This window comes from Manis javanica, chromosome 2 (assembly GCF_040802235.1).
Source record: "Manis javanica isolate MJ-LG chromosome 2, MJ_LKY, whole genome shotgun sequence".
Classification (NCBI taxonomy): Eukaryota; Metazoa; Chordata; class Mammalia; order Pholidota; family Manidae; genus Manis; species Manis javanica.
The window spans coordinates 157,682,513-157,697,171 of NC_133157.1; the positions used below are offsets into that span (position 1 = coordinate 157,682,513).

A 14,659-nucleotide genomic window follows, 5' to 3' on the forward strand; every position below is an offset into this window, starting at 1 on the left:
ATGTGAATTTTCAAAAAAAATATGCATTTTTTAAGAGAACCACTAATAACACATCAGGTTCATTCTACAAAAAGACTGACTCATATTGGTTCAACAGGAAAAGTCCACCTTTCTAAAGCATTCTAACCCTGTCTCAGGTCCTTTAGTGGCTCTTGACTACTTGATGTTAACCTGAAGATGGGTCAGTTACTAAATGCTTCAAAGTGAGAAAATTACCATGCTGGTGAACCTGGAGCTTCTTATACAAACTTAATACTGGCTTTATAATCACAATGCATTTTAATAAAACTTTAAATAAATAGTTTAATAATCAAAAGCATTGCATTCAGAAGCTGAGAAACTTGGCTTCAAATCCTAGCTCAGTCATTTTCTAGCTGTGTGACTTTATGTAAGTTATTTAATCCTTCTGGCCTCTTTCTCCTCAAATTTAAAATGAGAAAATATCATTAAATAGTTACTTATTAATTGCTTATTATTTATGGGTTTTATCCCATTTTATCTTCTCTACAATTCTGAGACCAGCATCATTATTAACCCATCCTAACGAGGGGGAAATTGAGACACAGAGAGGTTAAGGAATTTGGCAAGTACCCTTTTCAATCCTTACAGCAAATCAGTAAGGTAGATACTACCAGTATCCTCACCTTAAAGATGTGGAAAACAAGCACAGAAAGATTAAATAACTTTCCCATACTCACACAGCTAGGATACGGCAAGGCCAAACTGAGAATCTAGACTGGCTGACTTGAGAGCTGCAGAGAAAATGCTGTAGGTGTAGCGAGCACTTTGGGTTATGCCTGTAACTCAGCTGTATCAAAGTATTTGAAAAGAGCGCACTACTGAAAGATGTACGTATGCTCACTATAGCTCTCTTGATAAGGAGCTGATAGGTGCACTTAGTGTTTTCTGTATGAAATAGCTGTTTCCTATGTGAAACAGGGCCTCAGACTGGTGTTCAGAAAGAAAGCAAACTCTGAAATAGATCATCTAGGTTTCATTCATTCTACTCCTTGTTAACAGATGACTTTGGGCAAATCACTTCACCCATTAGCTTCAGTTTCTTTAACTGAAATATGTGGATAATAGTACATACAGTAAAGTTAAGTTGCAAGCATTACATATAAAAGACATACACAAGAGTCCATTACCATATATGAGCCAAACAGGTGCCTAAAAAAGGGGCTCCTCTCGAAATCTTCTGCATCCGTGGATGTCTTGCTGCCCTTGTCTAGCCTGGATTAATACTTGGTCCATAGGCACACACCTGATCATCTGATCATCTACATTTGCCCTCTTACAGCACTAAACTATGTTTTCTACCTTTATCTTGCATCTACCTACCACTTCAGCATTTTATTAAAAATAAAAATAATAATAATAATAGGAGAAATGTGGGATCAACATATAAATCAAGTACAAAAATCAAACGAATATTCATATTTGACCTGATAGTTTATATAGGTCATAATGCATGATCAAAACCGAAAGTTTCTGTGATGAATGCCCTTGTACTGTTCACCATGTAAGAATTTATTCACTGTGCAAGAATTCATTCACCATGTAAGAACTTGTTTGTTATGCTTCAGAAGATTGGAGACTGACGAGAATTAGGCTTGAGATGGATTAATGATTGTACATTGAGCATTGACCCCCCTATACTGAATTTTATTGTTGTTAACAACCATTTGATCAATAAATATGAGATGCCCTCTCAAAAAATAAAAAATTAAAAAAATTAAAAAAATAAAAAAAAAAGGGGCTCCTCTCTTCCTGCCTCTCCCTTTATATCTTTCTTTATTGGCTTTAGAGGAAAAATTCCCACATGCAAGTCTCAAAATCATGCAGAACAAGAAACAGTTTTCATTTGGCAGTCGAACTACATATGGTAGATGAGCAGGTTGTACAGTGAGCAAGAGCACCAAGCCAAGCGAGCAAGGAGAGGCTGAAATGTAGCCCACACCCTGCTTGGAGGAAGGGTCCCGTTATTCTTCACACAAAGGTAACTGCTATTTTAAGTGTCAAGCCTGTGCAGCTGCACCACCCAAAAGTGGTTATACTATTTCAATTTTAGACTACCTTTCTAGAAGCATTTGGGGAGCCAGAGGAATTCTCCAAGGAACCTGGGATTTTCCTTTGCTAATTTATAAGCTTGGATGAAGCCAGGCTGCAGATACTAGAATGAATGGATTCTCACAGCAGCCTCCAGCACTCCTGATCAAGTTTTTCTTTGTCAAGTACAATTAAATTGGAAGTATACCATAAATCATGAATTTAGATAATTCATATGCTTATTTATATCAAGTTCTTTTTAGTTTAAGAATCACTATTTCAGAGTAATATCCCTATGCAGAAGTAGATGCCAGACATTCATTCATCTTTTAAAGAAAAAGGAGTTGCTGAAAGTTCAGCACATACTAAGTGCTACACTCTGAGCACTCTGATATTCTGAAATATCGGACTTTCTTCCCTTATATAATCCTCAAAATTACAAACACTTAAAATATTTGAATGCTTCAAGCTGGAGGTCAAGGATGGAGGACAGCGAGACTGACTTTCCATTTTTTACCCTTTCGCAATATTTTAATTTTTTCAACCACATACGTTTTTAATTTAATTATGCTTGTAATTAAATAAGACTGACATCATCACCAATTTTCCATATGAAAAAAACCAAGACTTAACAATATTAAGTTTCAGGGGTCTCTTTGGCAAGGTCACACAGCTAGAAAATGATGGCTCTAATACTGTTTTTTGAACATAATACTATTTTTGACAAAGAAGTTTGCACAGAAAGGGGAGAGAAGTTCAACGAGTTCTTTCCTGGGACCTCTGTTCTCCCATTAACATGGAATACTAGGTTGTCCAATAAGAAAAACAAGATGAGGGTAAGGTTTTAAAACTTAAAGAAAGGAATTTTTTTAATGGAACAAATATCATGGCTCATAAGAAAGGAAGCTGACTAGGGCCAAGTAAATGGATTGCTCAGCAAAGATAAGAGCCTGCTAAGATTGGAACTCATAAATTTGTAATGGAGCCAATCCGCACAATTATATAATCTTTGCCCAGTGCTGCTGGGGAGACCAGAATCAGTTGATTCAGGACTGGAAAGGCAGATGTGGTGTTAAGCAAGGTGCTTTAAAAGTCTTGAGGGGACTTGCAGTTTAAAAGCAGATAAGACACTGAGTCTGCCTTCTGATAATACACTTAAAATAAAAATGAGTAATATTGTTGATAGATAGTGACTGCAGTAGAGGGGGTAAGGATTTAATAATATGGGTAACTGTTAAATTGCTGTGTTGTATATTTGAAACAAATGTAAGATTGTATATCAATGATATTTTAATTTTTTAAAAAAATTTTAATGAGTAAGATTAAGAGGAATAAAGCTAGCAAAGAAAAATAGAAAAAGTGACATCAAACTTCATAAAAATAGAAAATGGATAGGCACAGGTTTATGTAAAATGAGTAGACCACTTGGAGAAGAGCCAGCCTACATGCGGAACCTCCAAAAGGCTCAGAGCTCAAAGTCAACAGATGCGATAGGGGGCAAAAGAGTGTGAAGCTGAAAGCAGTGGACTCACTGATGACCTGAGGGAGAGGAAGCTGCATCAGGCCTTCCACTCTGTATTCACCCACCCCCATGCCCAAGTCAAAGCCCAGGAATTCATCAGAAAGCCCTTCTCTAAAGAAACTGGAAGAAATTCAAAAAACTAAGCTTCTACTCTAGCTGTTGACAACTCAGAATAAAACTCTCTCAATCTTGTCAGGGGAGGGACATAACCTGAAAGATGCAAGACTGAGTCTTGTCAACCTGTAAAGCCAGAACAAACAAACAGAAAGATTGACCCTTAAAATCAAATCATAAAATTTAAGGCATAGAAATAAAGTGAGAAGAAAATTGTAATTATATATACCGAGAGATCTGAGAGAATATTACAACAACATCAGGATGTTATGAAAAGATAACACTCAGAATATAACAAAGAAAAAATTATTCTCAAAGTAAAAATTTACAAAATGATTAGAAAACAATGTTTGAAAAAAATCTCTTATAACAAAAGACATATGAAATATGAGAGAACAAATTAAACACACAGAGACCCAGTCCACAAGTACCACCATCTGATTAACAAGAGCCCTGGAGAGCAAATGGAAAAAGGAGAAAGTGAGTAAAGTTATAATAGAAGAAAATTCCCCTGAGGTTAAAAAGACATACATGTTAGATTAAGAGGGTTCTGCAAGTGCCTAATGAAATGAATGAACAAAGCCCTGGTAAGGTATCCATCCATCCACCTATCCATCCATCCATCCTCCATCCATCCATTCATCCATGCAACAAACGTCCTGAATCATTCTACACAGTGGGGACGCAGCTATTATGCAGACAGCTACTGTCCTCAAGGAATGCATAATGTAGAGATGAAAGACTAGAGAAAGCAAATAATTAAACAAGATAACTTCAGACAGTGTTAGCACTATGGAAACTAAGGAGTAATGTGATAAAGAATGGGAAGGGAGAGGGTTCTAGATGAGGCAGAGAAGGTAAACCTCTGTGAGAAATTGTCATTGAGGGGTCCAGCTAAGACAAAACCTAAGCGTAAAACATTCCTTATGAAATTTCAAAACACCTCAGATAAAGACTTCCAAAAAACTTCCTTTAAAACTTCCAAATAAACTTGGCTGCAGAGAAATGAGAACTAGGACTATAATTGACTTTCTTATCAACAACATTAAATGCTGGATAACAAAGCAATGGTTTCAAAGTTCTCAGAAAAACAACTCTTTAACCTATAATTCTATATCTACCCAAACTATCTTTGGGTGTCAGAGAATAATAAAGACACTTTAATCTCCTAACTGTCAAAGAAGTGTTCCCCACCTTCTTTTAGAGAAACTGCAGGAAATCAACACTCAAATTCACAGCTGGCAAGGGTGCGAACTGGTACAACACCAGAGGGAGGCAACTTGGCAATATTTACTGCAATCCCATTTCTAGGAGTTTATCCTACAAATACATAGTTCACAAAAGAAGTGATATATGCCTGGGGATTTTTATTGCAGCATTGTTTTTAAAAATTAAAAACTGGATACCACTGTTAAATGGAGCCTGGTTATACTACAAAGTAGACTGAAATGCAATGTTACACACAAGTTAAAAGGGCTGCCTTGAGGGCATGGCCTCTGTAAACTTCTTGGAGTTGAGTCAGGGTTAAATCCTGGGTAATGTTCAGTACAACCACCCTGGGTCACAAAATCCTCCTGTTAAGCTTTCAGGGCTTTTGTCAACTGTTAGTTTAGCATACTATTATTAAAAATTATATAAACTTACAACTAAATAAATGATATTGCAAGCAAAGACAATGAATACTCAAATGCATCCCCTCCTAATTATTCGCTACACTTAACTGTTTTCTATGCTCTTGACTAGGCTACATCTAATATATCTGTAGGATGGAAATATGCAATGGTGAGTGACTGGGCATTTCCTCCCAAATTAGCGTTCAGTGTCTTCACTTTGTTAGCTTAAAATCATCCATGGTGGGATGGGAATATTTTCACTGGAGAAATTGTCAAATGCTATAGATTGCTCCTTTTCTTTCTCAGCCATATGTTACATATTACCAGCACTCCACCGATATGCATATATGATCTGTTCCCCAGTTTTGCCATCTGTAAAATCAGGATAATAGTAGAACCTAAACATTGTTGTGAGGATTAAGGAGTTAGCATATGCAAAGCATTTAGAAGAATGCTTAGCATACAGTCGTGTCTATATAAGGATTAGTTATGCTTTGTATTATTATTATTTGTATGGAATTATCTCCAAGCTATATTGTTACATTTTTTAAAAAGCTCAGAAAAAGTATGCATAGAATGTTACCTTTTGGATATAAAACAGAGATTTAAAATACATATTGATAGTTTCTTGTATAATGAACCTTGGAGGGATACACAAGAAATGAATTAGAGCGGTCACCTCGTTTCTTTTGTTGGAGAAATAGGATGGAGGACTGATTTAATAGCAGGACTTCTCATTGTACATTGTATGTTCATTGAATCTCATGTTTTTTGTTCTGTTTTGCTTTTACTTTTCATTTTTCTTTATTGAGCTATGATCACATAATCACTAATTAGATACTAATTATGAATGCATTGCACTGAATCTCATGTTTTTAAACTATGTGAATGCATTACCTATTCAAAACATTACATTAAAAAAAAAGTTCTCATTAACCCAAAAAGCATTTCCTCCTCATTTGTTGTAAACAAAATGCTAAGGGAGACATTCTGTGATGGTCAAAAGGGACACAGAACAAGGAGAGACAGTGGCTTCTGCCCCAACCACATCATGTTCTACTCAAAGAGATGAAGCACACAGTGAAACCCACTTGGTGGAGGGGGATACAGTCCGACCCTGAAATATAAACACTACAGGGCTTTGTACATAAATCACGGTCAGGATGACATGAAATGGCTCTCCCAAAATACTTACCCTGTTGTGTAAGGGATGTTTATGCCCCCTAAATTAATACTTTCACATCCAACAATAAATAGGGTTGAAAAACACAGTAAGGACACACCACTGCAGATCATCGCTAGTTTTGCAGATTCTCTTGCACCAAGTTTCAGTTTTTTTATTATGTAGCCTCCCAGAACAATACCAACACCAGCACTGGGGACAATAATAACACCTGGAGATAAGAAAGGAAGGACAGAATTAATTTGAAGTAATATGTGCTATTGTTTTTTTCTAATTGCTCTGTTCTATTTATTAGCACGAAGGTAAATAATTTAAAAATCCTGTAATCAACAAATCTTCAATGTGTGTGATTTTGTAGTATAATTTATTTTCAACACATACAACCAACAAAGGACTCATATCCAGAATGGGAAAAAAAACAATTTATACAAAGCAATAAAATGAAGACAAGCAACCCATTAGAGAAATAAGCAAAACTTGAGTGGCCCTTCACTGAAGAGGAAATCCAGCTGACATAAAACACATGAAGGGGCACTGCCTCATTATTAAGAAGGGAATACAAATTAAAATTGCAGTGAAATATATTCCACACCAATCATGTCAGTAGAAACCTAAAAGTCTGGCAATACCACATGCTGGCGGAGATATGGAACAACGGGCATTCTCTTCACAGCTGGTAGGATGTAAATTGTAGAGTCTACTCTGAGAAAAAGAGTTTGGCGTTATCTGGTAGAGCTGAAGGTGTACACACCCTATAATAGGCAATTTCATTCCTGGATCTCTATACTAAACAAACTCATACACAAGAAGTGTACAAGACATCTGAAGCATCACCATAGTCAAAAACTGGAAATAAACCAAATATTCATTAAAATACATATTGCATGTAATACATCAATATAAAGAAATGCCACTATCCAGCAATAAAAATTAAGAAGCATAATTACACACAATTATGTGAATGAATCATACAAACACAATGTCAAAAGAAAGAAGCATATTTCACTCCAGTCTTTTTTCTAAGAGAAGATATGGTGTGATTGCATTTGTATAAAGAAAACGATTTTTTAATGACCAAATGATTTATTCAGGAATGCATACACAGGTAGTACAACTATAAAGAAAACCCAGGAAGTAATTGCCACAAAAGCCAAGACAGAAGGGGGTATGGGTGGGGTCGGAAAAGAATATAGGGGCTCCTGCAGTACTGAAAATACTACATTCTATGACCTGGGTTAATAGTCACACAAGTGTTCACTTTATGATTATTCATTAACTCTAATTTTGATTAATGCACTTCTGTGCGCATTTTATTTCAGTAAAAAATAAAAAGCTAAAAAAATAGTTATATTGCCTATTCCAAAGACCTTATATTTTAAAAGAGAAATAAAATAAAGAGAACAAATTAGAAAACAGCAAGATAATTGTACAAAGAGCAGAGAAAATAAAGGAAAAGAAGCACCTGAGTCTTCCTTGGGAGAAATGAGGGAAGGCTTCACAGAAGTGGCAGTATTGGAGTGGACACTTGACAGATGAGACACAATCTGTCCAATGCACCAGGATAGAGAAAAGTCCTGCACAAATGAAATATATGTGAAGAGGCAAGACATAATAGAACTGAGGATTCAGAATAGTCCAAACTAATCGGATTTTGGAGTGCAAGCTCCTGGGTAGTGATGGGACATGGGGAAGAGGCAAGGAAAGGTGAGACCATGAAAGATAACAGAAAAGAGCTCAGGTTGCATCTCTGGGCAATGGAAAGTCATTGGAGAATGCCAAATAGGGGTCTGCCAGGATGGAGTTGTGAGTTACAGAGATCATTTCTGGCAGTGAGATGGAAAAGTTTAAATGGAGTCAAAACTAGAGTCAGGTAAGTGGTCAAAAGGGAATTGCAAAGGTCCAGGTGAGCCATAGTAAGGCTCTATACCAATAGCATAAAAACTGAGCTAAGGAGGGTAGGGAGAGAGGAATGGGGTGTCAGCCAGATGGTGGCAGGGATCCAGAACATGAGGAGGAGAGTATGAACTTCAAGGTACACATGCTGAGTGTGAAGAGTCAGGCAGAAATGCCTCACACAGTTGCACCCTGGCCACAAGCTATGAATGTCTGGGGTATGTATAACCTATACTGAAATTCATGACATAGAGAGGATATTCCAACAAGACTGAACGAAGAAGAGTAAAGACCAAGACTGAAATGAAACAACTCCATCACTAGAGATCTCGGCAGAAGCAATTTTAAGGGTCTTGTGAAAGTAGAAACAGCCCGCAGTCGGGTGAGCAGTCAGTCATGAGGATTTAGAGTTTGGAATTAAGACCCTGTCCAGAACTTAGGCCAGAGAAAGAAAAAAGTGGATGGGTCTTATCAAAGAGGGACCAAGATGGAGTGGGGGCTTCAGAAGTTTTGTTTGTTAAGATAAAGAGGGGATTTAGCATATTTATATACTGGCAATAATAGACTAAAAAGGAATGGGAGACTTGATGTGGAGGAAAAGGTTATCTAACATCCATGCAAGACCCTTGGGAAGTCAGGAGAATATGGACTTGATGGCACAGAGAGTCCTGGATAAGCAGAGAGAGACCCCATCATCTGGACAGGAACAGGGTGGGGGAGAGCGGGAGTTGGGGATAAGTCGGCAGGTGACTGTGAGCACCCCACATGACAGCTTTTCTGTTTTGTTATTATTTTGGAAACATAATATAATACATGTAACAGAGCACCTGAAAAGCATAGAGAAGTAAGAAGGGACAAAAATTCACCACTTACATTCTGGCATATTTCACTCCAGTCTTTTTTCTATGCATTTGTCCTTCAAGAATTGCTAACATGCTGTAGATTCTTTTTTTTTTTTTAATATAGCTTTTGCTTTTGTTTCTGTTTTGGGTTTTCAGTTGTGTGTTGTGTGTTTTGTTTTTGTATAATTGAAAAAATTACAGAAAAAGGACATTTTAAGAACTTTAAATATGGCCCAGTGTTAAAATACCCACTGTGGGAAAGTGAAGACAGCACCAAATAAGAATATGCAACAGGCTTTGCAAATGGAGAGAGTCCTGTGGGCCCAGATGGTACTAGGTCACAGCAGTCTGCAGCCGCATCAAGGCACACGGCAGGATGGCTCGCTCCAGCAGGCTTGCGACAGCAGAAGAGGAGGGTCAGATCAACCTAAAGTCTGAGGTTTGCCTGGCAACCAGTGTTGGTCTTGTGATCCTCACCACAGTCCTGATTTTATAAACTCAGTAACGGCCCTTTCGCAGATTAGGAAATGGACAGCTCTGAGAAGTGACAGGCCCAGCAGTACTCACAGGGAGGAAGAGTGAACGAAAATTGAGTCTCTGATTCTCAGCCCAGGGCTCCGCCCATATCACCATAGTGCATCTCAGAACCAGCAGGCCCTTGAGTCTTTGGATAAATTGATCAGAGCTCTGGGTTAAGATGAGCTGGTTAATAAAGTGTCCTCCTCATTAAGGAAAATATACCTGCTGTCTACAGGAATAAATAGGCAAAGCTTTACCCTTAGAGGGAAACTAGTCCATTAGTAAAATTCTTATTTCAACTGAACAACTTGGAATGATAGATACTGTGTAAGACTCCCCAAGATAACAACAAAACAAATCCCTATACTTATAGTCAAGTAATAATTTAAAAGCAGTATAACTTATTTGACCATGTACCCTAATTAGTATTCAAATCTTAAAAATAGAAAATTTGTCATCTGTAAATATGAAGTTACATCAAACAGAATGAAGACTCATTGAAACTTTCTCCTGATGTCTGCCTGTCATCTAAATTTCACCATACTATCAGAACAGAAAGATACTGACTATTCATTCATGCTAATTTGTACACTGCCCCAATCTCCAGCTTGAGTAAGAGACCCAAATGTTTCACTACTAGAATTTTAGGCACATGGGGTGAATAGGGGAGACTTGGTGCTGGCAGGGAGGAGGGCAATGATGGTAGAGCCTTCTCACCAGCCCTTTCCAAAGCCCCTGGTTCTGGGGAAACCAGCTTTAGTAGTTTGGGGTTAACTTTGAAGAGCATGGAGAGGCTGGGAGTCAGTTTCTCCACCACCACCATGCAACCTTGTAGACGTCCCTAGCTTCCCCAGTCCCTCGTGGGGAGAGGGAAATACCAGTATCAAAATATCAGTATTCAAAAGTTTATGTTAGTACCATTTCACTTTTAGGAAAGACCTATATTACTTCTTGTTTTTGCTAATTTAAAGAAATCTAAAGAGGATATTCAATTTTACAAACAAAGGCAAAACGCAAACATAGCATTCAGTGTTGTGTCGCAGTGAGCCATTCCAAAGGCGGGACACCCCGAGCAGCGAGAGGGCCCCACCAACCTCCCTACTGGGACATTACATTCAGCATCTCAGCACCAACTGCCAGAGTCTGTGAGTGTACATGCTTTACTTCGATTTAGTTTGTGCATTTATTAGCAAGAGGTGTCCTAAGGTATCAGGAAAGCCTGAGAGGTTATTATTTGTGTCTGAGCACACTCAAACAATTCTCCATATAAATTAATGGTAATTGCTTCACTTTACACCATTTCCACTTATGAAGGCTCTCATAGGAACACTCTACTTTCAGATGGCAGGGGAAACCTGCAGACACATAAGCTAGGATCTCCCGGAACAAGCTGCGTTCCTGTCACTAGCCTTGTCGGAGCCCAAATCCAGCTCCCTGGCTGAGGCTATTCCTCCCTCTTCCCTGCTCCTGGTCCCAGCCGAAGTACTTCCCCAGCCCCAGAGAGACAGTTCTGTGGTCCCTGAGTTTCTGTTTCTATTACCCTCTAGTGGCCAAGACTTGGGGAGGGCGAGAGTCAAGAGTGTGGAGAACAGGCACCAACTGATGCTCAAGCAGTGCTTAAAACAGTGTCTGACCCACAGTATTCACTCAATAAATCCTAGTGTAGTGATCATCATCATCTAAGTCTGAACATCATTCTTTTCTGCCTAATTAGTTTAACATTTGCACAAATAAATGTATTGGAATTACAATTAGGCAAATTTCTATATGCTATTTAAGATATAGGATTGAATTTAAGCTATTACTAATGGTCCAACATAAACCTCTATGTGTTCTTTAGTATGAAGCTTCTTTGATATTCAGCTATGTATTCTAAATGCATAAACCTCTGTTATCTATTGAGCTATTGTGTATATGTATCTGAATCTAAAGAACTCATTGCTGCCTTGATTAGATGTTGACAAAGCTGAGGCTCCTGCTTGGTTCATAAAAGCTCTGTGAATATCCTACTGCTGTCCAATTGGAAATCTTTTACTTACTTATGTATCCAAGCAAACTGACATGTTAATTGACCTACTTCCTTCCTTTCTCTGATTTCAAGCACTGTTCCATAACATTCAATTTTGAAGTTATTACTCCGAGTCACAATACTGATTGCCTCTATAAAGTATGGCTGCATGGAGTCAAAAGGTCTTTATGAAAAATGACATTCAGGGAATTACCAATTATTAAAGGTACTGGTGGAATTTTTCCTCTTCACTCCAATTTGTCAGTATGTAATTATTATCTGTATTGCAGATAGACACACAAAATATATCTAAGCTTAATGCATGATTGGGAACACAGAAAACCTTTAACTGAAAGAAAGGAGGGCAAAATTAGGTGACCCACTCATCAGCAAGAATGATTTAGGGTCAGGGAACTTCATTTGTACTGCAATTGCTGTTAAGAACAACCATTTGCTTTCACAGTACTCATCATGAGGTCTGCCTCCATCGATTGTGTTTACTTTTCTTTTTCCTGTGAGACTCTAAGGTGTCTGAACATGGTAGAGAAAATAACTTTATTATCTTCATACCTTCTGAGCACTATGTACAGATGAAAGAATGAATTGTGTTATTTAGAATAGGATTTATTACATAAAATCTTCAAATGCCTTACTCATTTCAGTCTTCAGTTATTCCTTGAAGCAGTCTATATTCTGGTTTGCAAATAGGAAGTCTAAGATCTAATTTGGGTCTAAAATAATTTGTTAAAACAAGTTTAAAACTGGCAGGCACTAAATATCTAAACTGATGCCTGAAAAAGCTCACAGTTATCAAAATTCTGAATTTAACATTATCAGCAAAAGCTTAACTGCCAAGCCACCAAAGATGACAACATGCGTCATGTCAGTAACCCTCTGATACTTCTCTTCAATCATGAAATTACAATGGTGTAGAATCCCACTGTGGTGAATTAAATTAATACAGATTCTCAGCATCTTAGATATCTTTGTGATCTTTTCTCTAAATTCACTGACCCTTTCCATGTATTCCTCATCCAAAATTTTCTTTACTTAAGTTGAAAAATAAATGGCTTGCAAACATAAGTCTCTGAATCAATAAGGAGCATCATTAGAAGCCACTGTAAGCCATTTCTGCTGCACCTTTGAGGATAGGGGGAAGAAGGTAGGATGAGCAACTGGAAAAGAAATAAATACAATTCATTCTCCTTCCCATTCTCTCTGTCTCTCTTTGTCTCTCTCTCTCTTTCTCTTTCCATTCACACCATACACTGTTGACGATATGCCACGTACTGTGACAACCACTGTATATACAGTATCTCATCTAATTCTCAAAACTGTATGGATTTTGAGGTGCTCTGAAATAAAAATGTGTCTTCTAATCAACAGTTATCTTAGCCTTAGGTATAGTCTAATGAGAAGAAGCATTTTCAAAATCATAGTGCATCTAAATTAATAGTGTCTTAGATTGGAAGCAATGTAGCTTCTTCCCACATCACAGATAAGGAAACATCTAATGAGTGACAGAGCAGCGAAACAAACTCAAATTTATTTAACTTTTCCAAAGACTATGCTTCTAATTTTAGGATACAAAATAAATGTTTTCCTATTACCCAGGGTAAATGATTTTACCCTTCTAAGCCTCCACTTCCCCTTGCAAACATTTTCCTGTAAGAAATAAAAACCAATTATTATCAAGAGGGAATAAAAGAAAAATTTAAAAATTCAAACCATGAAGCTAGCACATTTTGAATGGTCTGAGAATAGACAGCAGTGAGTCTACATTTTCACAAACTATATATAAATCCACAAAGTACCACAAAAGTATAAGATATCTCATTCTATTTCATATATTTCAATATTACCCATGTAAAAAATATCAGAAATCCCTTCACAAACAATGAAGTAGGTACAGCATTAGAATTAATTTATGGCTCCTCTTTTTATAATTCAAAGGTTGTTTTAAGACAGAGAACAGATTATTTCTATAAATCCATAAAGTTTCATTGCATAACTTCAAGTCAAATTGTCAGGGATGGGTGGCACCAGGCCCTGCTTCACTGGGTAAGGAGAGTGAGCCCCTGTGTCCTTAACCAAATAGCATGTGCCACAGTAAAGCTACCAGTTCCAGAAGAGAAGCCTACGGGATGCCTGGAAGAGTTTACAGGGAGTTCTTTCAGGAATTCTCCTGAGGCAGATTTACTGGCAGGGTAGCTAGCCTCACACAAGGCTGCTGCAGACAGCCTGTCTCAAGTTTTGCCCCTCTACAACTGCAGTTAGATGACACAATGCCAGAAGCAGACATCTCTGGCAGCTGCCACCTCTGCCAAGTACCCCACAATGGCCACAGTGTGGCTCAGAAGGGACCACGGGCCGCTAACCAACAGAGCACACTCTGAAACCTGCAATGTGGCCTTGCTGAAATTATTAATAACGGCTTTCACAGGAATTCCACACCTCTGAAAACCTCAGCCTCCATGACTTCAGCATGGAGATATCAATACAAAGCTTGTATTTAACTCCCACTAGGGTCAATGGGTCTCAGTCACCAGGAGTAACAGTCTTCAACTCTGCCAACAACAGGGAGATGCTGTGCAGCAGGAGAGAAATATGAGAACCCCAGTCTCAGTGATTCAAGGTCTTGGGGAGGACTAAGGAAAGGTAATAAAAGGTATATTCAATGGAGAAAACAGCCACACTTTTCATTTCAGCTTTCTGCAAAGCTCTGACTAAAATAATACATAAAAGCAAATGCCAAGTTGAGTCATGAAAGAGTTCAAAAATTGCATCAAATTAATATTTCATCTTTCATGGCTTAGAAACAGAGTTTATTACATTCAAGCAATGAAATGACAAAGGGCAAAAACAACTTGAAATGATGAAATGCAAAAATCAGAGTGTTTACTTCCGTCTCTCACT

The 14,659-nt window shown here is 37.8% G+C and overlaps 1 protein-coding gene across 9 annotated transcripts in view; it reads right to left on the reverse strand.

Annotated features, from left to right (window-relative positions):
- SLCO5A1 (solute carrier organic anion transporter family member 5A1) overlaps window positions 1-14,659 on the reverse strand; it is a 135,502-nt gene that overhangs the window by 19,052 nt on the left and 101,791 nt on the right. For all 9 annotated transcript variants that reach the window (XR_012128245.1, XR_012128244.1, XR_012128243.1 and 6 more), the window contains one exon: window positions 6,494-6,692. Coding sequence is in view for 6 of the 9 variants with exons in the window: in XM_036998224.2 (XP_036854119.2) it covers window positions 6,494-6,692 (199 nt within the window). In the remaining 3 variants the exon portion in view is untranslated. The remainder of the gene's footprint in view (window positions 1-6,493; window positions 6,693-14,659) is intronic.